The sequence below is a fragment of the Erinaceus europaeus genome, chromosome 16, assembly GCF_950295315.1.
Source record: "Erinaceus europaeus chromosome 16, mEriEur2.1, whole genome shotgun sequence".
In the NCBI taxonomy this organism is placed as follows: Eukaryota; Metazoa; Chordata; class Mammalia; order Eulipotyphla; family Erinaceidae; genus Erinaceus; species Erinaceus europaeus.
The window spans coordinates 78,498,756-78,524,203 of NC_080177.1; the positions used below are offsets into that span (position 1 = coordinate 78,498,756).

Consider the following 25,448-nt stretch of genomic DNA (forward strand, 5'->3'; position numbering starts at 1 on the left):
CCATCCCTGTCAGCAAATATGTGCCAGGCCGGGGCCTAGCGCCAATCCCAGGGGCAGAGATGGGATTCCCCTGGGGCCTCCAGCCTCTAACTCCACGCACCCATCCATATGCCAGCAGAGACGCTGTTCTCAGGGGGCAGGGCCAGCAGGGCACCTTCAGTAGGGAGGTGGGAGGCTGTGCCTGGGTTTGGACCAGAGAGCCAACCACCAAGAGGTTAAGAAACAGTCTGTTCAAGTTCATAGCAGCACATTGTATCCTAATCCTGGACACAACCCAGGGGTTCAACAACAGATGAGAGGCTGAGTAAGTTGTGGCATTTACACACAATGGAATATTACTCAGCGATTAAAAATGGTGAATTCACCTTCTTCACTTCATCTTGGACGGAGCTTGAAGGAATCATGTGAAGTGAGATAAGCCAGAAAGAGAAATATGAATATGGGATGAGATCACTGACAGACAGAAGTTGAAAAATAAGATCAGAAAGAGGAAAACACAAAGCAGAACTCTGACCAGAGTTGGTGTATTGCACCAAAGTAAAAGACTCTGGGGCGGGGTGGTGGTGGTGGTGGTGGACCAGGGGTCAGGGGAGTAGTGTTAGGATCCTGGAACATGATGGCAGAGGAGGACCTAGAGGGGGTTAGATTATGGAAACTGAGAAATACTACACACTACAAACTATTGTATTTTACTTGCTGACTGTAAGCCATTAATCCCCCCAATGGAAAAAAAAAAAAAGACAGTTTGGCTGGCTGAGGGCAGGCTACCATAGGAGCAGTGTGTTTGGGGTGGGGTATTACGTCTCCAAAACACCTCTGTGGGGGTCAGACGGCCCTGTCCCCACACAGGCGGTGAAGCAGGTCTGCAGGTGTCTGTCTTTCTCTCCCCCTCTCTGTCTTCCCCTCCTCTCTCCATTTCTCTCTGTCCTATCCAACAACCACAACAATGGCAACAATAACAGTGAGGGCAACAATGACAGACAGGGCAACAAAATGGCCTCCAGGAGCAGTGGGTTTGTAGCGCACAGCACCGAGCCCCAACAATAACCCTGGAGGCAGGAGAAAAAAAAACTAACCAGTAATCTTCAGCAAAAGTAATGTGTGTGTGTGTGGGAGGGCAATTTCTGCACTTCCCTGGATGATACTAGAAGGTGGGAAGAGAAGTAGGGACTCTGATGCCGGGAAGCTGCCCCAGGATAGGCAGGGCTGTAGTGGCCGACCTCCCGCCCTCCATCTTGAATCTCCTTCCTGGATTGCTCCACGAGTGAGTCACAGGCCTGGAGAGCTGTGACTGCGGGTCAGCAGGTGATGGGCCGTGGAACTCTCACCACCAAGGAAGCCTCCATGAAGCGTGTGACCGCTGGCTTCTGGTCACTCCCGAATGCCAGCAGTGAGCTCCTTCAAATTCTTAGAATCACAGGTGCCCAGGAACCTTCTAGTATCATCCAGGGAAGTGCAGAAATTGCCCCCCCCCACACGTTACTTTTGCTGAAGATTACTGATTAGTTTTTTTTTTCTCCTGCCTCCAGGGTTATTGTTGGGGCTCGGTGCTGTGCGCTACAAACCCACTGCTCCTGGAGGCCATTTTGTTGCCCTGTCTGTCATTGTTGCCCTCACTGTTATTGTTGCCATTGTTGTGGTTGTTGGATAGGACAGAGAGAAATGGAGAAAGGAGGGGAAGACAGAGAGGGGGAGAGAAAGACAGACATCTGCAGACCTGCTTCACCACTTGTGAAGCGACCCCCCTGCAGGTGGGGAGCCGGGGGCTCGAACCCGGATCCTTGAGCTTGTCCCTGAGCTTCGTGCCATGTGCACTTAACCCATTGTGCTACTGTGCGGCCCCCACAAGATTATGTTTTTTACTGGGTCCACTCCCTCCACCTCCCAATTCAAATCTGCTCTGATGGAAAGGCCAGGCCCCTCTCCTTGCATGCCAGCCTCTCTCTGTGCATAAGGCATGGGAGTTCAAAAGCCAAGGAAATCAGCGGGGTGGGGGGCAGGGTGTAAAGGTGAGCTCTAACCCTAGAAAAAAGTGTGGGTATCCCAGGTCCCCTATCTCTCTCTTTCCTCCCATGTCCAGCCTGGCACCAATCTCAACTGGCAGGGTTTTGAGGGTCTTCCTTCCAGGGTTATCACTCGGGCTTGGCGTCAGCACTATGAATTCACTATTCCCAGTGATGGCCCCTTATTTATTTTTTATTTTTCTTCCTTTCCACTTTTTATTGCATAGAACTGAGAGAAATTGAGAGAAGAAGGAGGAGACAGAGAGGGAGAGAGTGAGAGAAAGAGAGACCTCCAGATCTGCTTTACCATTTGTGAACTGTCCCCCCCTGCAGGTGGGGAGCTGGAGGCTCGGACCTGGAGCCTTGCACTTAGTACTTATATGTGCTTAACTAGGTGCGCCACCACCCGGCCCCCCCAGGGTTTTGAACGTTTATCTGAGCAAACTGAGCATTCAACTCTGGGCTTCCTCTCTTTAAAAATGTCTCAGGAAAACTTTGCTAACTCTTACTGCTATTGCTATGTTTAATGAGAGGCCTCAAAAAAATTGAAAGCTGAAGATGGGTGGAAAAAGTCAGCAGCTATAATCACCATAATTACACAATCCCTTGATGAACTGAAAGCAGCCCTGGCCAAGTCCAAGAGGGGAGGGAGTGGCATCTGCAGTCAGGCTGGTCCTGGGGACAGCTGGCAGGGAATGTGACACTGAGCCCTTCCCTGGCCCTGAGCTGGGGTGAAGCTTTGTCCTCAGGCAGGACCAGGAAGGAGTGGGTCTGGGAGGAGGGGGCTCAGGCAGGGTGGTTCCCTCTTGGCCTCAGGGTTCTGGGGGCACTGTTAGCTCTGCGTCAGGATGAGCTGTGTTTGGTGTCAGCTTGTCCACCTGAAATCTGCAAGCGGCACTGGGAAAAGTACAAATGGCTTGAGTGGTTTTTTAATCCCCCCCCCCCCCGCTGTCAATAAAAAGCACTGTTTCTGGATGTAGACAGACGATGACAGGCCAAGCTTTCTGTGACACAAAGCCCAGGTGCTCTGGGCACATGCCCACCAGGGCCATGCTCAGCCTGAGGGCACTCGAGCTGTGCTCCCAGCCCCCAGCAGAGCCCCCAGGGGCCTGTGTCCTCTGCCCACTGACCTCCTTTCAGGCATCTGGGAAGAGAGCCCTACTGCCCTGAGCTCAGCTGCAGACACAGCAATTGGCTTTATAAGCAAACACACACACAAACAAAAGGCAAGCTGACTGTGGGCCAGTTCTTGCACCCTTTGCACTGACAATATCTATTGTCATCTGACTTTCTCTTTCTTACAGCAGCTAGAGCAAGGAATCTGATTCAGGTCCTTCTCCTCCAACCTCAACTGACACCCCCCCCCCCCACCCCGCCAGCAGGTGCTGGCCACAGTTTGTTTATAAGCCAGAGACTCTAGACTTCTGAATATGGTGGTCAAGCTTGTGTCTTCACTCATCAAACAGGATGTTGGGATTCCAGCAGTGAAGTAGCTGGTAGAACACACATGTTACCATGCAAGAGGACCCGGGTTCCAGCCCCCCGGTTCCCATCTGCAGGGGGAGAAGCTTTATGAGTGGTGAAAAGAGTTGTAGATGTCCATAGATGTCTCTTATTCTCTATCCTTCTCTAGCTCCCTATTTCTCGGGGCTCAGTGCCTGCACTACAGTGCCTGCTCCTGGTGGCCATTTTTTCAAATCTTTTTTTTTTTTTTTTTTGGATAGGACAGAAATTGAAACGGGAGGGGGAGATAGGGAGAGAGAAAGATACCTGAAGACCTGCTTCAGTACTTGTGAAGTGACCTCCCACACACACAAGTAGGGAGCTTGGAGGCTCGAACCGGGATCCTTGCGCAGGTCCTTACGCTGCGTACCATATGAGCTTAGCCTAGTGCTCCGGGAATGCTTTCTCTCTGTCTCTATCAAAGTCTTAAAAAAAGAATGTAAGAGGGGGAAAATAAATCTCTACGAGGAGTAGTGGAGTCAGGTAGGTGTGGAGCTCCTGGTGGAGGACAAAACCAAAATAGAATATTGAGTAAGATAGAGCCAAGGCTTGACCCCTGCAGCCTGACCCCACTTGGTTTCAGTCTGTTAATTCACATTCACACCAGCCATAGTGAGGGCTGTCCGCTGGAGTGGGCCAGGGGGAGAAGGTTCTGCTCCAGAGAAGGGCTGTAGGTAACTCCCCCAAATAGCTTCAGGTCTGGCGTACACACGCAGCACGTGCCCCAGGCCTTCCTTGGGTGAGACCGGCAGAGGTGCGATCTGGATGTGAGCCAGCGGCTGTAAGCACACAGCTGTGCCTTTCTGCCCTGGGTGAGTTTGAGTTTTCTTCACTGCTTGGCTTAGGCTCCATGGGGTCTGGGCTGCAGAAGAGGGAGGCCCGGCCCAGTCAGAGGAGGGGAGCCCGAGTCACTTTTTTTTTCTTTTCCCCTTGACTACACCTTTGGCGGGAGGTTTACTTGGCTTCCAGGTTGAACTATCATTTGCAACAGCTTAGGATTCTGTCTTCCAAGAGAAATGGTTGGGTCCGGGGCCAAGTTACTCCAAAAAAAAAAAGGCCACTTGAGCTGGTGAATAGCTCACTTGGGTAGTGAGCCACTTGGCCAGGTGCACAGCCAGGCTTGACCCTGTCCTTGTTGCACTAATGGAAGCTTCGGTCCTGTGGCTGCTCTGTCTCTCTAAATAATTTCTCCAATATTATTTATTTATTGGGTAGAAACAGGTTGAGAGAGACAGACACCTGCAGCCTTGCTTCACCACTTGTGAAGCTTTCCCCCTGCAGGTAGGGACCAGGGGCTTGAACCTGGGTCCTTGTGCACTGTGATGTGTGCACTTAACCAGGTGCACCACAGCCTGGCTCTAGCTCTCACTATCTCTCTGAGTCTCTGTCTCTATCTTTGAAAACAAAAAGTCACTTCTGACCCTTTCTAATAAAACTATCACCCCAAACCAGAGTATTGGAAAGCCCACCCCCTCCCAACACACACAGTAGAGAATCACTCTGTCTTTTCTGGATCCTGCCAGTCCAGCTGATTCAAGTAGTTCACATTTCCTTATTTGCTTACAAATAAAACAATTTGCTTACAAGTAAAACAGCCTTTCACACTTTCATTTCCCAGCAACCAAATCCTGCCCTTGAACATGCTCTGTTAAGCTACACTTGGGCTCGAGGTGGGGAAAGGGGAATAGAGACAGGGGGTAACTGTACCTGCCAAGGATATAACCAGGATCCCACTGGCTCAAAAAGCCACATGGGGCCCATGTCTGAAAGATGACAGTGACAGGCTGGTCCTGAGCTCAGCTCCCCAGGGAACCAAAAACTGCAGTAGCAGATGTTCTCCAGAGTGACTCTGAGGCCCCGATGCTGGGGCTCCCTCCCTCCCAAGCTCCACAGTGTGCGGGCAGGCACCAGCACTCAAGGAGCCTGCCCTGTGCAGCTGGCCTTGCCCCCCAGCCTGGGGACACACACCCAGCTGGATGCCAGCCTGGAAGGGCGGGGATTGGCAAGGGGGACAGGGCACGTAACTGACCCTGTCTGGAGTATAGACCTGAGCCCAGGAGGGCTTTACCCTCAAAAGCAGAGTTTTCTTCCCCTTTCTTTTCTTTCCTCATATCTTTGGATAGAGACAGAGACAAGTAGAGAGGAAAGGGAAGACAGAGAGGGAGAAAGACAGAGAGACACCTGCAGCATGGCTTCCCCACTTGTGGTGAAGGTGGGGGCCTGGGGCTTGAACACAGGTCTTTGCCTGCTGTGATGTGTGTGCACTGCTGTGTGTTTCACCATCTGGTCCCTAGAGGAGGGTTTGCGGTGACTGCTGAACCTCCTCCCTGCCTTATTTCTTGGTCTCAGCCGCAAGCAGGAAGGCAGCTCCTCTTTTAAGTGACAGTCCGCACAATGTGGTTATCTCAGGACAGGGAGAAGCACAGACTTGCAGTACACTGTCCCAGCTGGGCAAGTCTGCAGCAAAGGTCTAAGGCTTCCCATGGTGCAAAGGAAGACCCCAGTGCTCAGAGAGAGCTAGTGGCTGGCCTGAGGTCACACACTGGAAATAGGAGCCCCAGATGTGCTCCTTGCTGAAGACAGACAGACAAATTTCTATGCTCCTCCTCCCAAGGATGGCCATGCAAGTCTGCTGAGGCAGGCTGGGCTTGGCTAAGTCTGAATTTCAGGCTCCTGAGATGAGACAGACTGGCACTCTAGTCTTTGACCCAAAGGGGCCAGGGGCTGCACATGGCCAGAGCCAACCCCCTGTGACGGATCCTAGTCTGTCGCCCTGTGCTAGAGGTCAGAGTCCTCTGAGCGCTCTGCTGAGTCCAAGTTTTGGAGCAATCTTCTGGTCTGGCCCATGGCACTCATGGGGGTAGGAGAGCCTGCCAGTGTCAAGGTGGGTGAGGACACCAGGTGGTAGGCCCTCCCTCCTGCCTGTCTGCAGGGGAGCCTCAGTCCTCCAGACTTCTCTGCAGATGGGAGGGGTTGTCCTTCTGCAGAGCCACCTGGGAGGGACGGTGAGCTCCGACTTCTTAGCTCTCAGCCTCCCCTTGGCTGTGGGCCGAGGAGGGAGGAAAGGCAGCGAGTGAGTGAGCAGAGGGGGCAGGAGGTGGGTGACAGCTGGCTCCTAGTCTCCATCTGACTTTGGGCCACATTCCCCGGCAGGCGGGACAGGAATGCCTGCTGCAGAGAGGGCACTCATGACATGCCAAGCCCCCCCCCCCCCCCAGCTTCTGGCCCTTGCTGTTCCACTCCAAGGAGCACCTTGACTGAGCTGAATGTCCATGTTCTCTGGGGAGCTGGGGCACCTGGCGCATGTCCTTGCTCTCTTCTGGGACCCCAGCACTGGTTCAGTTATCCATAGTGGCCACCCCCTCTCAGGAGCCCAAGGTCACAGCTGAGCAGGTGCAGGGAGGCTGCTGCCAGCACTGCCCGGGCGGGCCACGTTTCCTCCCAGCTGCAGCCAGCCCATGGTTCTCTCCTGGCCCAGCATGAAGGAGCGGGAGCGTTCTCTAACCCCGCCCCCACTGTCCTCCCAGCAGGACAGCCTCCTTACTGCTGAGCTTTAACTGCTGGCCTTTGCTTCTTCTCACCCTCATCCCACACACCCCACCCCCCCAGTCCTCCATGGCAGTCAGCTCCCAGTGAGCTCCCCCTTTTGCAGTAGACCCTGAAGGAATGAAGACCTAAGAGAGGGCAAGGGGACTTCATCATTCTTCATAGCTGAGTAGTATTCTACTGTGTATATGGACCACAACCTACTTAGGCATTCTTCTGCTGTTGGACACCTGGGTTGCTTCCAGGTTTTGGCTATTATAAATTGTGCTTCTATGAACACAGGTGTACACAGATCTCTTTGGATGGGTGTGTTTGGTGCCTTAGGATCTATCCCCAGGAAGGGAATTGGCAGGTCATAAGGTAGGTCCATTTGTAGCCTTCTGAGAGTTCTCCAGACTGCTGGAATCATGTTAAGTGAGATCAGCCAGAAAGAGAAGGATGGATATGGGATGATATCATGTATGGGCACACCTGAGCAACAAGAATAGAAAGTGGAAACAAAATAGACCTTGGACTGGCGTACTGCATCAAAGCAAAGGACACAAGGTGGTGTGTGTGTGGCGGGGGCTTTCAGGTCCTGGTGTCTGACTGAGGAGGGGGAGCTCGGCTGCAGGTAGCGTGTTTGGCAGATACCTGTCATAGTGGGATGAGCCATCTTACCCATGTGTCAGGAATGACACTTACTGTAAACCACTAACTGTAAACCCTCCAATGGAAAAGAGGGGAGCACAAGGGGAGGACCAGCCTTTCACTTCTAGCTTCTTTGTCCTCTCAACTGCCTCTGGCCGCCACAAGACCAGAAAGACTGCAGAGAATGGTAGGCTGGCTGGAGTGGGGGCAGGAAGTGGTCCTGAGACAAGCTGCCTTGTATCCCTGCCGGAGATGCCAGGACTCGCGACAGCAGCATTCAAGAGGAGATGACGTCAAGGCAGAAGGCAGGGGGGAGCCAGATCTCTCCTACTGAGGCTTTTCACATGTTACAGCCACCATGTGAGGAAACTTCCCAGGAGGTGGGACTAGGGAGAGTGGGCTCCATTTACTGGATCAGGGCCGGGTTGGGAAGCCCACCCCTTCTCACTGGAAAAACTGCTGATTATGGCAGTTCATTCTGAGACTCAGGCTTCTTGGACAAGAGCCACTAGGACAGCTGAGCAGGCCATTCAGCACACCAGGTGGGTCAGCTAAGGGCTGCACTCCAGCCTGTACTCCTCGGCTAGCTGGAAGCCCGTGGGACTCTCCCGCCAGAGGAAATCCCGCATTCTGTTGTGGATAAAGGTGCAAAATGCACTGGTTGTGCCCTGCTTTCTTTCTCTCTCTCTTCTTTTTTTTTTTTTTTTAATGTTTGCTGACAAGTAAGGAGGGTCTGTTCTGCCCCTTGTGACCCTACTCCACCAAACTACTTTTTGTGCACTGCGTCTCCACAGATGTCTGCTTTGTATACTCAGGTCCTAGCTGACACAGAATGAAGGGTCCACTGGAAGGGGCTCCCCGCAACACTGATTCTATTGGGAACGGCAAGGCTTCTTCTGCACCCAAACTAGCATGGATTCAGCAACTTCCAGGATCCAGGCTAAGCTCCTCCCCAGGATCTTGCAGAAGAGAAGGCATCTGTGGCTCTCAACGTAATTATCAGTCCCACCCTGGCACGATACCGCTTGAAGCTTGGAAAGACCGATTCAACCTCTCCAAGTGTTCCTTCTTCACCAAGAAAGTAAAAGATGAGAAGCACCTTGGATTCAGATTCAGTCTGGACAAGACTCTGGCTAGTGAGCAAACCACCCAGATCAGTATTTCTTGCCTGGCACCAACTGGCCCTAAATGACAGCTAGTCTCACATCCTTGGTCCACATGTCGCCAAGGTTCACGCCCTCATCCCTCCACTACTGGGCTCAGGACATGGGTGATCTTTCCACAGGGATTTCTCAGTGCCATGAGAATGCTGAGACTCACATTGGGTTTTGCAGTTCGTAGTGAATAGCAGCTACAATGTTCACACAAACATTTTAGAGAAATCAAGTACTTTATGGGGTGGGGCAATGGTGCACCCAGTTAAACTCACATAGTACTGAGTGCAAGGACCTGGTTTTGAGACCCTGCCCTCAACCTCGGCGCGGGGGGGGGGTGTTGCTTCATAAGCAGTGAAGCAGGTCTGCAGGTGTCTCTCTTTCTTTCTCTGTTTCTAGCTCCCTCACTCCTCTCAATGTCTCTCTGTCCTATCCGATTAAAAAAAAAAAAAAAGGAAAAAGTGGCCACCAGCAGCAGATTTATAGTGCCAGCACCGAGCTCGAGTCATAACCATTGAGGGAGAGAGAGAGAGAGAGAGAGAGAGAGAGAGAGAGAGAGAACTTGTGTATGTAATAGCCAGAAAATGTCTTAAATTACAAGAGATGTTGGTTAATTGGTTCATGCGATTTGATTTTAACACTGGTTGAGGCCAGCTTCTTGGGTTCTTCCCTCAATAACTTTGAGAGTTGCCACTGTCCTACAGCTGTTTCCTCAAACAGTCATATTCTGTGGAGATGTGGTCTTAGCCCAAGGACACTTGAAGTAAAAGGGGACAGCAGATGAGAGCAGATCCTAGCTCACCTCTACCAGCGGAACCAAAAAGGCACCACTTAGTAAAGTTCACTGAAAGGACAGTGGGAAGTTTAAAGAAAGATGTTTTCTGCTTGACCTGTTTTACATAGATGCCAACAACAACAACAACAACATCTCAGGAGCTCAGGGAAGTTTTCTCCTGCAGCTCCTGTTGGCATCTCTGTAAACTCTCCTGTGTGTGCCAATCTGAGGCAGGCCTTCCTCGTGGCAAGAGCTTTGCTCACAGACCTCTGAGCTCCACACCTGGGGAGAAGGGACATCAGCACAGGCCCTTCACAGAGCTCCAGCAAGCTCACTTCTGCCCTCACCTGCACTCACTTCTAGGGAAAGATAGACCAGAGAGTCTGGGCATCTTGTCTGGGTACCAGACTTCCCCGGTCATACCTCACAAGCAAGCTGAAGGGCCCCCATTGGGCAGTGGAAGCTGTGTTCTGTAGTTCTCTAGGAAGCCAGGATGTCCAACAGTCCACTCTGCTGGACAACAAAACCCCCGAACCCTTCCCACCTACAACTAAAGAGACAGGGGTGGAACAGATGCCCACGGCTTCCAAGGGTGTTGCCACGGACAGCTTGTGGAATCTTCCTTGGCATGAATCCACATGGCTTAAAGGCAAACTAGCTGTGCAGACAGACCAGCGGGACTTGCATTCTGTCGGTTTGGACCTTCCCAAATTCAAGTCCATAGAAAGGGAAGAGCGAACGAGAGAGGGGATGGGAGCCCACGGATGCACCATTATTCACCAGGGTTTTTATGAGCTCTGCCTCTAGCCAAGTCAAAATCATGGTTAAATCCAGTTAAAAGCCACTTGGTCATGATAGACACATGACGAGATTGCTTTCAACACAAGAGTCTCAGAATGTACAAATGACGGGGTGAAATCAAGACCTTAAGAACAGGGAAGTCAGGGGTTCTAAGAACTGTCCTCTCTGTGGATGTGTGGGGAGAGTCTGGTCAGTGTCAGTGGGGTCTCACCCTCTGAGGGGAACTGGGGCCAGTCTCATGAACAGTCTCTTTCTCCCACCTGCCAGACGGATGCCTTGTGGTGGACGGTTCACAGTGTAGACTGGGCCCCATGCATTCTTCAGCTAGCTCTGGGTGAGCAAGCAAGTATGAAAGGTTTTTGGATACTTCCTGTGCTCCCACGCTCAAACCCTGGTGTGGAAAGTGATGGGTCTGCATGGCTCTGCAGATCACAACACTGAAACCGCCTGTCCTCCAGAGCTCTCACCTGTTACCATGACACTTCTGAGCCACAGGGATGGCCTCTGCCACCCTCTGGGCTGGGCATGCGTGGCACCAAGGCCACTTCCCCACAAGGACAATGGGCCATCTTTCCTAGAACCACAACCTCTAGAGCTAGCTAAGGCTTTGTCCCTAGGAGGACCAGGTGGGGGGACACTTGTTTCTCCCCTGCCTCATGCCGGGGGCCCTGCCTTCCTCTTCTGTCCCGCTGAGCTAGAGGCTGACTGGGGGGTGAGAGGCAGGGGGAGTGTCGGAAGGGATATGAGAACTCATGCAGGGGCCCCCAGCACACACGCCAGCGAGACCACACCTGCAGCACCCATGCAGCACGCAGGCGCAGAAGCTGCTAACCATCCGCAGCCTCAGCAGTTCGAGACCCGCCCCCAGCGCCTAGCTGCCAGAGTCCGCAGAGGGAAATTTGGAATTTGCTTGCTTTCAGGAGCTCGGGGTTCCCGGCCAATTAGTTTATTTCACAGTCTGGTCCAATGGCCTGCTCCCCGGCGGGGGCAGTGGGGAGGGGCTCCCACAAAAGATGCACAAGCCACGCAGCCCCCAAAGGGCAGCAGAGCCCCCCCCCCACCCCCCACTCCATGGGGGCCCAGGAAGGCGACCCCTGAGGCTGCGGGCTGTGTGCACCTCCTGTTCAGCAGCCGCGGGTCCACTTCTGGGAGAGAAGCTGCAGACACTCGGGGAAGGAAAGTGGAGGTGTTGGGGCTGGGCGAGGGGAGAAGCACTGGACTCCCTCCCACCCCAAAGACAACCACCACCACCACCACCACCACTACAACAACAAAGTGGGGAAAAAACCCAAGAAACTCAAAGAAACAGCTGAGGGCAGAAAACCAGCTGAACTTACCACACTTCGAGTGAACTTTTCTAAGGAAGTTCTACGACCTTGCTCACTTTCTGGCTTTAGAGAATAAAAAAAAAAAAAGGGGGGGGGGGAGAAAAATACAGGGGGAAAAATCTTCAGCTTACATGTGGTTCTCAAACAGCAGCAACAACAAAACCCCAGAAGCGAAGCGGGGCAGAAAAACAGGAGAGAGAAGCAGCCAGTGCCGTGTGCGAGACTCAGTGAGGGAAAGAGAGAGGACAAACAGAAGCCCACAGAATGAGCCTCCTGGGGGCAGCGTGGAAAGAGGAAACATGCTTCTCCTTCTGGCAGAACCATTCGCTGTGCCGCAGGGCTTGAACCGGCAGCCCCCTTGCTAGGTGCACGGGACCCACCTCGCTTCCCTCGTCCGGGTTCGAGTTGCCTGCCCATTGCTTTCCACTGGCCTGTGTGCCCTGTGGTTGTGCCCCTAAGGTCACAGGTGGACATCTGGGGGCCCAAGTGGTGACATGGACAAGACACAAGCACTGAGGGAGGATGCGGAGACCTTTGACAAGGAGGAACTCATCGATTCATTCCTGGGGCCCTGGCCTAGATCTTCCCGCTCAGTCTGGCAGCAAAGCCAGCCTCAACGACTTCTAGTGGTCCTCAAGTCCTTAGCATGAGAAGCAGTTACTGAAAGACAAGGGTCTCGGGACATCATGTGGAATGTCTGGGACAGAAAGTTCTCTCCATATACAGGTTAGTGCCACATTCTGAGTTTTCTTCATGACAGGTTATAGGACTTTCGGAGTCCCCACAGGGACTTTTAAAATATTTTTATTTTTTATTGGATAGATAGAAATTGAGAGAATGGAGGGAAAGAGACAGAGAGACACCTGCAGCTCTGCTTCACCACTCGTGAAGCTTTCCCCCTGCAGGTGGGGACCAGGGGCTTGAACCTGGGTCCTTGTGCGCCGTAGTGTGGTGTGTGCGCTTAACCAGGTGCGCCACCGCCTAGCCCCATGAGACTCTTAACTAATGTGTCCTGACATGGAAAACAGAAGCCAAAGCTCTGGGTGCCCCTCCAGTCTGCCTGCTCCCTTCTACTGGCAGAGGAGAGGGCGTGGTCTACACCGGATGCTCTGCCCAGGACTTCTGCTTGCAGAGACCTCGGGAGGGAATCACACCCCCAAACCTGCTAGTTTAGCCAAAAGCCCTGTGCCAGGGTCCTGAGGTTCAGAGAGTACACAAACTCACATGGACACACGCACACGCGCACACGCACACGCCAAGCCAGCTAGAAGTGGAAGGTCTGGAGCTGAAAGAGAGCTGTGGTTATTCATTCACGAGGTGATGGAGCAGACAGGGCTTCAGGCAGAAATAGTCTGGGGAGCAGGAGGGGGTCTCGCTGGCAGTCATGACCCCACCAGCTCAGCTGGCTGCCAGAAGACAGACAGGACACTGCAGAGGGAAAACGCAACATGGACACACCGGTACAGAGCCAGGCCACCCCTTCTCCTTGTACAAGGAACCCAAGGGGCCGTGCGTGGCTCTGGGGAACATAACAAGTCTCTGTTCTGGGGGGTGTCAGGACCCACCTTTGGTCCAGTGGGCAACCTGGTAGCAGACATCTGGCTCAAAGCCCTTCAGCTAGCATGATGCATTGCCACCCCTGCCCTCTGGCTCACAGAAGGTAGCTAGTGACTTGTCTCATTTGGGTTCCTATGTCTTCATAGGTCCTCTGACCCTCCCTGGGGAAAAAAAACAACCTTCATATGATGTACCAGGTAACATGTTTCCATGTATAAGGACCCAGGTACAAGCTCCTGGTCCCCATCTGTAGGGAGGAAGCTTCACAAGTCATGAAGCAATGCCACAGGTGTCTCTCTTTCTCTATCCCTCTATTTCCTCCTTCATTCTCTACTTCTCTCTATCTCCATTAACAAAACAACAACAAAAGCCACCAGAAGCAGTGGATTTGTTTTGCAGCTACTAAGCATCAGTAGTAACCCTGGTGGTAATAAAAAGAAGAAAGAAAGAAAGAAAGAAAGAAAGAAAGAAAGAAAGAAAGAAAGAAAGAAAGAAAGAAAGTCATCCTTTGGTACTCAGTAGTCCCTGCCCCGGACAAGGCCTCAGTACCCAGCTCACCTACCCCCTTGAGGGCTGGTTCATCAGCATGACCAACCTCATCTCTGACAGTATTAGGCTAGGCGATGGACGAGGGAGGAAGGATGAGAAGGTATACTCCACCTGGGATGTTTCTTGGCAGAAAATGGAGGTCAAATCACATGTTCTCCCTTAGCCAACCAGAGGTTGTGACTCTCATGCATTTTTTTTTTTTTGACTTGGGCAGTCTTTGTCACATGGTCAGCCCCTCCCTAGGATCAGAAGACATCACCGAGGCCCTCCTGAACAGCAGGCTGCTTTACTAAGCCATTCCAAGCCTGGGTCCTCTCCAGGAGAAATGGAGGAGTGAGGAGGTTGGCCACTGTTTCTGAAAATGACCTCTGGGTCTTGAAAGGGTGTTGACATCTGCAAGGGTTAAGCTGCCATAGAACACCCCTACTTCCTTTGCCAGTGTGGGTGTGGCCCATATCCAGTCCCACTCCCCCACTGCACTGAAGGAAACTGGTGAAGCTCCTTCACTCTGTGTCTGAATAAATAAACCAAGGGGGTGGTCTGGGAGGTGGCACAGTGGATAAAGCACTAGATTCTCAACCATGAGGTCCCAAATTCAGTCCCCGACAGCACAAGTACCAGAGTGATATTTGGTTCATTATCTCCCTCTTATCTTTCTAGTGAATATATAAATTCTTTAAAAAAAAATAACTAGACCAAGGGGGCCGGGCGGTGCCGCACCTGGTTAAGCGCACAGAGTACAAAGCACAAGGACCCATGTGGGTTTAAGCCCCCAGCTCTCCACCTGCATGGGGGTGGGGTGGCCACTTCACCTGAAGCAGGTCTGCAGGTATCTCTCTTCCTCTCTGTCTTCCCCCTCCTCTCTCGATTTCTCTCTGTTCTATCCAATAAAATGAAAAAAATGGCTGCCAGGAGCAGTGGATTTATAGTGCCGGCACTGAGCCCCAGCAGTGACCCTGGAGAAAATAAATAAATAAATAAATAAAATAAACTAACAGTTAAGTAAATAAATAGACCCCTAACTCAGGAGCTCTAATTCTAATGATCTTCAATTATAACATTGGAAGGGAGGGTTGCTGGGTCCTTCCTCACACGAGAGACTCCCTCTGAGGAGTGTTTCTGTAGGGGCAGTCTGCACTCCCCAAGTTGGGGTGCACTGCCCCTCTGCCTTGTGCCCACAGGGAGACTGAATGACCTGCTTCTGGGGATGTCAACAGGCCCCCGACTGATCAGACAGAGCCTGAGTTGCCCCAGGTGTTGCCTCACTACTCAGGTGTTCTGAGTTACAAGATCTAAAGAGAACGTACTTTGACTCTCTCCCATGAGATCCGCACTGGAGATATCAAAAGATAGATAGCACAACTTTTCAGGAAAAAGCTTGGGCACCAGGGCCCTTGCCCTGAATGAGAAATGGCCGGGCCAGGTCCACACTTCCCGCCATGGCAGCCATATCAGAAGGAGGTGTTGTGGCCAACCCAGAGAGTGAGTTGCTAGCTGTCTGGCCACTGCAGAGTCCCTTTCTCTTCTTTAGACCACCCAGCTCTGCGCTGCGATACCTGCGGGTAGGGGAGCAGGGGAACCAACCGTGGATGGTCTTCTAACTGTGGGGGCTGTATGGTATCAGCCAGATACAGATACGTAGACAGGCGCCTGGCACAGGAGGTCCACAGGACACAGAGTGAGGACTGTGTGACTGAGAGAGGAGGTGGCCCGACAGAGGACCCCTAGCCAGACAACCACATGTTCAGGGTGAGGCTGGGTGGGCGGGGAAAGGAATGCACGAGGTCCTGAGTGGTGTGGGGAGAGCCACACTGAACCGGCTGTGGGCCCCAGAGCAGAACTGGGCAGAAGCAGGGGTCTGCGGGCACATGGGAACTAAGCATCATCTGTCTCCTGTTCCTGCCTTAGCTCCCCGCCCCACCCCGCTGGGCTCTTCCATCCTCCTGGCAATTTAGTTGAGCTCATTTCTCCATCACCCTCCCCATCTGAGGGGTCCTGAGAACTTCCCTCCCCAAATCAGAAGCCAAGATCTGCAGGGAACAGTGATTTTGTGCTAAGTGGAAGCGGAAGAAGGACCCAAGACACAGTTACATCTTGGGGACACTGAGGAGGGGGGGGTCACCCCAGAAATGGCTCCCATGTGCCCAATGACCCCCAGGCAGCTTAGAAGGAGTTCAGTTCAGCAAGGGGCTGCCCCAGCCCCTGGCTCAAACTGTCCTGTGGACTGTGATGGTGACATGGCAGAACTTGCCAGCGCTGGGCTCTCTTTCTCTCTGGCTTCCCAAGGGACCCACTGGTGTCACTGCCAGTCCTCCCACTCCTGTGCTGGGTCGCTGTCTCCTTTGTATTTGGTCACATTCTCTGCCCTGGGCAAAACACACAGACGGAAGTAATGGGCACAGAGAGACAGGAGGCCACACCCTGGTGGCCTGGGTGGGGATCAGCCTAATTGTCTTCCCTCTGGGTAGGAGCAGATAGAAAAGGAAAGAAGGGAGGAGGAAATAAACAAAACCCAAGAGATGATATTCTCACTTCACACCAGCAGCAAGCAGCAGGCAAGGGTTCGACGGGGTGAAGAAAGACAAGCCTGCCCTTCCCAAAGATACCTTCTTCTTGGCCAGCAGCAAGTCCTGGTAAGCATTGGATCGCAGGAAGCGGGCATAGCTGTCACTCTTCATCAGCTTGTAGATGTGCTCCTGGGAAGAAAGGAGGTAGGAGACATGCTAGAGAAAACTGCTAGCCAACGTGGGGCTGGGTGGTGGCTCGCCTGTTACCATGCACAAGGACCCGGGTTCAAGCCCCCATCCCCACCTGAAGGGGGAAGCTTCACAAGTGATGAGGCAAAGTTGTAGGTGCCTCTCTGTCTCTCTCTCTCCCTCTCTATCTCCCCCTTCCTCTCAATTTCTGGCTGTCTCTATCCAATAAATAAAGGTAATAAAAAAATTGTCGGGGAGTTGGGCTGTAGCTCAGCGGGTTAAGCGCAGGTGGCACAAAGTGCATGGACTGGCATAAGGATCCTGGTTCGAACCCCTGGCTCCCCACCTGCAGGGGAGTTGCTTCACAGGCGGTGGAGCAGGTCTGCAAGTGTCTGTCTTTCTCTCCCCTTTTCTGTCTCCCCTCCTCTCTCCATTTCTCTCTGTCCGATCCAACAACGACGACAACAATAATAACTACAACAATAAAAAAAAATTGTCAGCCATTGCAAAAGGTAATCACCACCCAACTGGAAAGAAACTAACAAAGGTGGGGCTGGGTGGTGGCACACCTGGTTGAGCACACATGTTACAATGAGCAAGGACCCAGGTTCAAGTCCCCGATCCCCACCTGCAGGGGGAAAGCTTTGCAAGTGGTGAAGCAGGGTTGTAGGTGCCTCTCTGTCTCTCTCCCTCTCTCTCACCCCCTTCCCTCTCGATTTCTGTCTCTATCCAATAAATAAATAAAGATAATAATAATAATAAAGAAACTAACAAAGGCTCACCTGGACCCCAGAATCATCACATGTCTGTCATTGCTTTGTTGTGTGAGTGTGTTTTTCCCCTACTCAGAAATACCAAATGACAACATATTCTCTCTCTTTGTGTAAAAGAGCCTTGAGGCGGATGTCTCAAAGGCTTTGTAATTGGGCCTTGATGCCATGTTGGGACACAGTGTTGCTTAAAGTTGAAAACCACAGGCATGTCAATAGGAGAGAACACAGACCTGATGTGTGCAGCCACTGGGGTGGAATCTCAAGGGGCTTACGAGGGGTGAGCGAGACAGCAACCTCCCAGATGGTTTACACACTATACGGCTTCACTGAGGGAACATTCTTGAAATGACAAATCAGAGAAGTCGACAACAGATTGATGGTTTCCAGGAGTTAGGGAAGAAGGAGGGAGGAAAGGGTGGTGTGGTTATGAAAGATAAGAGGAGGGCTGAGGAGACAGAACAATGGTTCTGCAGAAGCCTGTCAGGCCTGAGGCTCTCAGCCCCAAATTCAGCCCTGAGCACTGCTGTAAACCAGAGCTGTGCAGTGAGCTCTGGTCTCAGTCCCTCTCCACTACAGTTTTGCAGATGTTCCCGTTGGAAAGAGCCGGGTAGATGGAGCAGCTCTGTATTCCTTCTTAGATCTATCGCATGTGGATGAAGAGTCACACTCACACATCACAGATACAGCTGGATCACTCTGCACATGTGAAGGTCACCATGCCATCCTGGAAGGGTGCCCTTGGAACCAGATCACAGGGCATGTGGGCCTGAGGCTCAGACCCAAGAGAAGGCAGATGCTGTGGCATGGTGCCCGCTCTTCCTCTGGACTCCCGGAGGCATTTGCATTTTGGCCTTGGCTTCTAGATAATTCCTGAAGTCTCGTGGGCTCTTCCTAACAGACGTATCCTCACTTAGGGCAGGGAATGCCTGATTTATTAAAAGGCTGAGCTTGTTGATTGAAGATGGGTGATTTGTCAATGGCAACAGAATGCAGTTGCTCAGCAGGGCAGGAAAGCGCCTCTGTCTCAGAGAGCATCTTCTGAGAGAGAGGGTGGGAGAGCTTTCACCGGGGGAGGCGGAATCGCTGGGCAGTGGATTGCCTGGTCCTGGAAATGTTTTCCTTTCTCTACACCCATGGCTCACTCCAGGAAGATGGACACGGACCCCCAGTGATGGAGGGAATGCGGAGCAGCTCAGCCAGAAGGCTGGTCTCTTCATTAACGACACCTGCCTGGGGTGTCCTTTCTGGGGGAAGGGGAGGCTGAAAGTTTCTCTTAGCTGGGGGCACCATTTAGTTATTATTTAACTAAGAGACAAAGACAGAGAGACACAGGGGAATAGGAGAGGCACCACGGCACTAAAGCTTCCCTGGTCGGATGCCTGGTGAAGCAGGCACCCTCCCATGTGAGCTTCCTTGTCGTCCCCAAAGTGCTAGTTTGGGTTTGACACTCAGTGATTATGAACTCCGCACTGGCTTTGGGTTTACAGTCAGATCAAGGTCCAGCTCTGTGTCTGGAGGGAGAGGTCCGGGCCCCTGCTCAGCTCAGTGGCATTCCCTCTGTGAGCATACTGGCTCACCCCAGTGACTTGGACTGAAGGAGCTCACTGGCCTTCATGTCCATTTGTTGTCTCTCCAAATGGTTCCTGACATCTGAATTTTAGATCTGTATGTTAGTCCCACATGAAAATGATCTGTTGTTTCTTGCTTGTCCCGGGCAGAGCTTTATTGGGTTAACAGAGCTAGTGTCATTTGGAGACACTTGTCACTAATGCCTGGCCCTTCTCCAGACCCCACCCCTCCTTCCAAGGTAAAGGGTCCCTGCTTCCTGTTCTGATTTTCCCAGGATTCTAGGCCACCAGGTAGATCTCACAAAGCACCTTCTCCTGCCCCGGGAGCAGTAAGGAAACCTCTCCTAGACCTGGCTTCTGTCCTTGGCAATGGATTTCATTCCAACCCAGGCTAATTCCTACAATCACATCATGGGCAGGAAAATCCAGTAGATTAACTGGAAAAGAACAGGATAAAGCAGATGCCTAAGGATTCAACCACAAAAAAATGGGCATTGGATACTGAGAATCTTCTAGGTGCAATGCCAGAGCCTGTGCCAGGCACTGAGGGTACAGCCTGAACACCACAGAAGAGGCCCTTTCTCTTATGAAGCTGAGACTCGTAGGACTCCATCCACAAAGAAGGGCATGCAGGGGTGTGTCAGGGGCAAAGCGTCCTGCCAGAGGTAAGGGATGATTGCCTCACAACGAGAGGTGAGAGAGTCAGAGCCAGGAGGACTTTCTAGAGCCAAGGAGGAAGGACTGTATTATTATTGTTGTTATTATTATATATTTTTGCCACCAGGGATATTGCTGGGCCTTGGTACCTGTACAGAATCCACCGCTGGGGTAGAAGAGATAGTATAATGGTTACACAAAGAGACTGTCATATCTGAGGCTCCAAAGTCCCAGGTTCAATTCCCTGTACCACCATAAACCAGAGTTCAGTAGTGCTGAGAGAGAGGAGAGAGAGACAGAGAGAGAGAGAGAGAGGGAGAGAGGGAGAGAGGGAGAGAGAGAGAGAGAGAGAGAAAGAGAGAAAGAGAGAGAATGAGAGAGAGAGAGATTGATTCACAGAATCTACCACTCCTGGTGACCATTTTTTTTCCTTCCCATTCTTTCATTTGAGAAATAGCGAAAAAGAGAGAGAGAGGGGTGGGGGGGTGGGGAGGGAGAGGGAGAGGTTCACAGAATCTACCACTTCTACCACTCCTGGGGACCATTTTTTTCCTTCCCATTCTTTCATTTTATGTGATAGGAAAGAGAGACATTGAGAGGGGAGGGGAGCTCGAGAGACATGTACAGTACTAACTACTCCAGCTGAGTGTTCCGCTGCCTGGCCCTATATTGTATTATTACTACTAGACAGAGCACCACTCAGCTCTGGTTTATAGTGGTGCTGGGGACTGAACCTGGACGGTGGAGCCTCGGGCATGGGAATCTTTTTGCGTAACCATTATTCTATCTCTCCAATCCAAGGCCCAAGGAGAGAGAAGCAGTGGGAGGTCTGTGTGAGTCTGAGTCCAAAGCCAGAGCCAAGATGGGGGGAAAGTAGGACATTAGAACACAGCCTGTCACATCAGGAAGTTTTACTCTGCCAGCCTTTGATCATCAAGATGGCTTCATGATACCCTAGCAACACTCACAGATGCAAGGAGGGAAGCTCTGGGGAGCCCCGCAGGGCTCCTAGCTTAAGGCCCCCCCCCCCCGGCCTGGACTCCCCTTTCCCACAGCCTGTGGGTCTCCTACACCCTCTTTTCCTCCCCAAGCAAAGCAGTGGAGCCTGTGTTGTGCCCAGTGATGGGGCACTGCCCCTTCATCCTTGCCAGCTTTGTCTAAGAAACACAAAGACAGTAAACAGGGGGGCAGGGTGGGTGAAGGGAGAAGTGAGGTTTTTCTGGGAATGAGAATTAAGATAGGACTCAGGGTCTTTGGCCACTTCCCAAATGCAATGAGTAGATCACTGCCAGGGACAGCAAGTGTACAAAGCTCTTGGCAATGACCTCTCCTGATTTATGAAGCGTTCTGGTTTCTTTCCTCTCTGCTCTGCAGACAACCGGTCTTAAGGGAAATGGATGCCCAGAACTGCAAAGGGCCAGGAAACCAATGGCAAAACTGGAGAGTCCTGACTGGGAGAGACCTCCTCAGGGCCTAGGAGGGAAGTGTTTCCTTCTCTTGAACCCTTCCCCTCCTCTCTCTCCATCCTCTCCATTCTTTTTGTCTCTTCTCTCTCCTTTCTTTCCCCCTCCCCCCCTTGCCTCTCCTTTTCTCTCAGAAAAAGAGATGATTTGCGTTGACTATGAACCAACATAATTACTAGGCTCTACCTCTACCTTCCTACCCTGTGAGAAGCTGCCTCTTGGTTCTGTACTGGCTAAGAAGCCGGTGCTCTCAGACCCCAAATCACACCTGGAGTCTCAGCCACAATTCCAGGGAGAGCAACCCCTACAGCGGTTGACGGCAGCATCCGCCACCCCAAAGAAACACCCCAGCTTTATCTCCCTGGTGTGGAACATTCTAGGGATCTCTGCTCCCTTGAAGAAAGCAAAGATGCTGGGATTCTTCATGGGGCCCCAGACACGCACGGAGGGCTAGAGGGAGCCAGCAGTGCAGCGGGCTCCAAACCACACCTACTACAAGTCAGTGCTTTGCTGGGGCCATCGTCATTTGGAAGCGGGACACTTATCTTAGGCAGAACACAGTGAGTGGCTTTCGCAGGCACTGGGGAAGGTATTTAGACAAATTCCTGGGCATGTGTGTTCTCAGGCCTTGCTGGAGCAGCTGAACTACTGAGGAACCCCCCTTTGGTCCCCCTCTCTGCTGTGGCTTCCTAGAACAGCCCTGAGCTGGTCCTCCGGCTGGCTTCAGAGCACCTCCTGGAGGGGGAAGTCGCTCAGCCGGCACATCGCACAGCTGCCAAGAGCCCTCCTTGGGGTTTTCAAGTGTCCTATTTTTCTTCTGCAGGTGTCTGTGCCTCATCTCTGTCCTCCATACCCAAGCTTCCTGGAACAACATCTAGACACTGGGAATTGCTGGGGGCTGAGTGGTCCCTTGGTGGAGCACGGGGGTGTGGGATGGGGTGTGTGTGTGTGTGTGTGTGTGGGGGGGTGATGGACAGGGAAGCCTGAGGCTTGGGTCCAGGCCTTTCCCCTGTGCTCTTCTCCAGCCCCTACCTAACACAGAGTGAAAAGGGGAAACAGTAATGAAGGCATCACGGGAAGCAGACACACAGGAAGTAAGAATAATAATAGCAGCCTTCCTGTTGTGACTGTCCTTGCCTTGGCTGATATGGGGACCAGGGAGCAGATGATTCTGGGAAAGGGGAAGAGGCAAAAGACAGAATCTGGGAACTGGATTCAACTGCGGCGGTTCCCTTTCCTACCGCCAAGTGCTCAGAATCAGGGCTTAGGTCGGAACAGGCTCATTTTACAGAGGGAGGTACTGAAGTTACTGTTCTAACCTTTATGCTTTAAAAATATTTAATTTAATTTAATTTAATTTGAATAGAGACAGAAGCAGGGGTGGGGGGCACGCGCGGTTAAGCGCACACAGTACAAAGTGCAAGGATCTGTGCAAAGATCTGGGTTTGAGCTCCAGCTGTCCACCTGCAGGGCATCTGCTTCAGGAGCAGTGAAGCCGGTGTGCAGGTGTCTGTCTTTCTCCCTCTCTATCTCCTCCTCCCCTCTCAATTTCTCTCTGTCTTATCCAATAAAATGGGAAAAAAATGACCAAGAGGAACAGTGGATTTGTAGTGCCAGTACCAAGCCCCAGTGATAATCCCGGAGGCAGAGAGAGAGAGAGAGACAGAGACAGAGAGAGAGAGACAGAGAGAGAGACAGAGAGAGATTGAGATTGGAGGAGGAGACAGAGAGGGACAGACACCTGCAGCCCTGCTTCACTGTTTGTGAAGCATCCCCACTGCAGGTGGGGGGGCTTGAACTCGGGTCCTTGTACATTGTAATATGTGCAGTCTACCAGATGCACAGCTGCCTGGCCCCAAGGATACTGAAATAATAAACGGGTAAGAGACTTGCCCAAATAGAGACAGGATCTGAACCCAGAGCTGAGTGGCCCCAAAGCTCATGCCTTCCCTCCTCTGCACTATGATTTGTCCCTCCCTCCCTCTTCCCTTCCCCTTCCCTCCTTTCCCTTCCCCTTTCTTTTTTAAGAGACACAAAGAAGGTAAGAGGCAGACACACACACACACACACACACACACACACACACACACACACACACACACACCACAGCTCCAGAGCTTCCCCCAATGCAGTGGAAGTCAGGCTTGAACCTGGGTCATGCACATGGCAAAGCAGCAAGCACCTTGTCCAGGTGAATTATTTCACCAGCCTGTGATGCTTCTTCTCTTTGCCTTTGACTTAGGCAGGGGGTGGAGGCATTGGGTCAGTGCTACATGCCCAAGACAAAGCCACCAGTCTGTGCCAAAGCCATTCCGAAGATCCCCAAGGACCAATGTACAAGAGTCTCCTGAGTAACTTAGAAGGCCTGGGTCCCCAGGTCCAGTTAGATGAATGAATATCAGCAAAGGCACAGCTTCCTCGGCACGTGTCCCGCATGGTGGAGTGGGCTGGAAGCAGCTCAGAAATCAGTCACTGCTGCTTGTATATAGATGAGGGGGGAGAAAGACGTGATAGAGTGTCTCGTTACCCACTCGAGCACAGACGGCTTGCCCTCATGCGTGCTGTGCTGGGTGACTGGGCAGGACTTCTTTAATGAGAAGTCCCTGTTTGGACTTCTTTGTCCCAAGCAGGCTGGAGGGACCCCTTGCTTTCATGTAATGAAGCCTCAGGGCATAAGGATGTGAGAACAGAATCTTTCTATCCAGAAACTCATTTCTACAAGCATGTCCTGGCGTACGGTGATGGTGAAAGGAACTAAGTGGAGTGGTAAGAGTGTTCTGCAGAACCGTGTACATGAAGATGAGACACTGTAGCCATGTGCCGACAGCTGTCCTGTAAGCCTTTAACCCTCGCCCCTCAACAAATTAATAAAAGGGGAACGTGCAAGAAGAAAGGAAGAAGAGAGAAAGAGGAAAGAAAAGACTAGAACAGGGCAGCTTCAAAGCCAGCTTGGTACGTTGCCCTTTTCCTACCCCAATGTCATGGGTTTAGACTGCGCCAATGTTTTCTTTTCCCTCCTCAGGGTCCCAGGTTTTGGAGCCAACAACCTATGCTGTGCAACATCAGCACAAAAGTCTCGGCATGCAGTTACTTCCCTGCTGCCTTCTCTCCAGGAACTCCTGGTCCGTGTGGCAATAAACAGAACTAGCTCACAAACAACGGATGTGTTCTCTTCAGAATGCATCCCTCCCTCGACCGCTCATCTCCCCAGAATAAAACCACCCTCAGAATAACCTGAGTAACTCCTGGAGCAAGGCTCGTCATGGAATCCTTTACCCAAAGCTGCCTGGCATGAATGCCTATCCGGAAATGCCTGCCAGCCAGAGATTAATCTCGGGAAACGTGGTGCAGTCTTGTGAAGATGGCACACAATGCCCACATTACTGCTGGAACAGAGATGAACAGCTTTCACCAAGCTCGAAAGACTTCTGAGTGGCCCAGGACAAACACATACATGCACTCCACTGGGCTGTCGCTTTTAAATAAAGCAAATGCTAGTAGCTTTACTTCCAAGCTTAGGTACTACCACAAGTTTGTCTGGCCTTTTAAAAGTAGAAAGCTGATAGACAGATTGCCCAAATCTTAACAAAAAAATATTATAGGCATCACAGGCATGTTAGACTTCAAGTCTGAGTTATTACAGACTTCTTAGACCTTAGTAGTTAGCATAGCAGGTAGAATACCCTCCATGCAAGCATGAGGTCCTGAGTTCGATCCCTGACATCCCAAATGTCCCTGTCTCTCTTCTTTGAGCTTATAAATAAATACATAAACAAACCAATACCCATAACTGTGTGCAGAGTGTGAACTGAGTGTCCTGGAGACCTAGGAGAGTTAGAGACCGAATTCCCACTCCCGTGAAATGTCTTTCAAATCCAGATGTGCTGGAGGGTCCAGATGCTGCCCGGCAGGGAGGTTTGACAGAGTAGCAGCCACGGCAGGTCAGGAAAGCAGTGGGGCTTGGCCAGCTGAGAAGCCCATTGGGAAGGGGTGGTGGGGGAGAGGCATTCAGGGACCAAAGTCAGTGGACTGGGCTGTTCTTCTTCCTCCCCTAGCCCTGACTCCACTGTCAATCCTTTGAACAGACAGATTTCCAATCCCATCCAATCTCAATGAAGTATTTTCTCAGGCCTGTTCTGTTTTGTCTGTAAAGAATGATGTGTGCTTACACAAGCTCGGCCAGATGGATAGAAAGCCACTGGGCCTCCTATTTCCTTTGTAATTTTCCTGAGTGTAGGGAGCTCTGTACCCAGAGGCCAAGGTCCCCTGACCCTAGTGGGAGAATGCATGTCCATGAAATGGAGGCTCTGAGGAGATGAACAAATGATTGACTGCACTTGCTGACACAGACCTTGGAACATCCTTGGACGCTCAGACTCTTATAACGAAAGGCGGGCTGCCATTGTCTGAGCCTGTCAGCTCCCTTCTGGGAGAGACTCCCTCAG

The 25,448-nt window shown here is 51.9% G+C and overlaps 1 protein-coding gene across 7 annotated transcripts in view; it reads right to left on the minus strand.

Moving 5' to 3' along the window:
- Positions 1-25,448, minus strand: part of RGS6 (regulator of G protein signaling 6) — a 461,089-nt gene that overhangs the window by 13,688 nt on the left and 421,953 nt on the right. For 2 of the 7 annotated variants that reach the window (XR_009545392.1, XM_060175534.1), the window contains exons 15-16: positions 16,453-16,542; positions 11,750-11,799 (exon numbers count right to left, since the gene is read on the minus strand). The exons of 1 other annotated variant lie outside the window; for it this stretch is intronic. Coding sequence is in view for 5 of the 6 variants with exons in the window: in XM_060175534.1 (XP_060031517.1) it covers positions 11,770-11,799; positions 16,453-16,542 (120 nt within the window). In the remaining variant the exon portion in view is untranslated. Of the gene's footprint in view, positions 1-11,749; positions 11,804-16,452; positions 16,543-25,448 lie in introns of all 7 variants that reach the window. 4 more of the 7 variants (XM_007528430.2, XM_060175532.1, XM_007528431.2 and 1 more) reach the window with 2 other exon arrangements.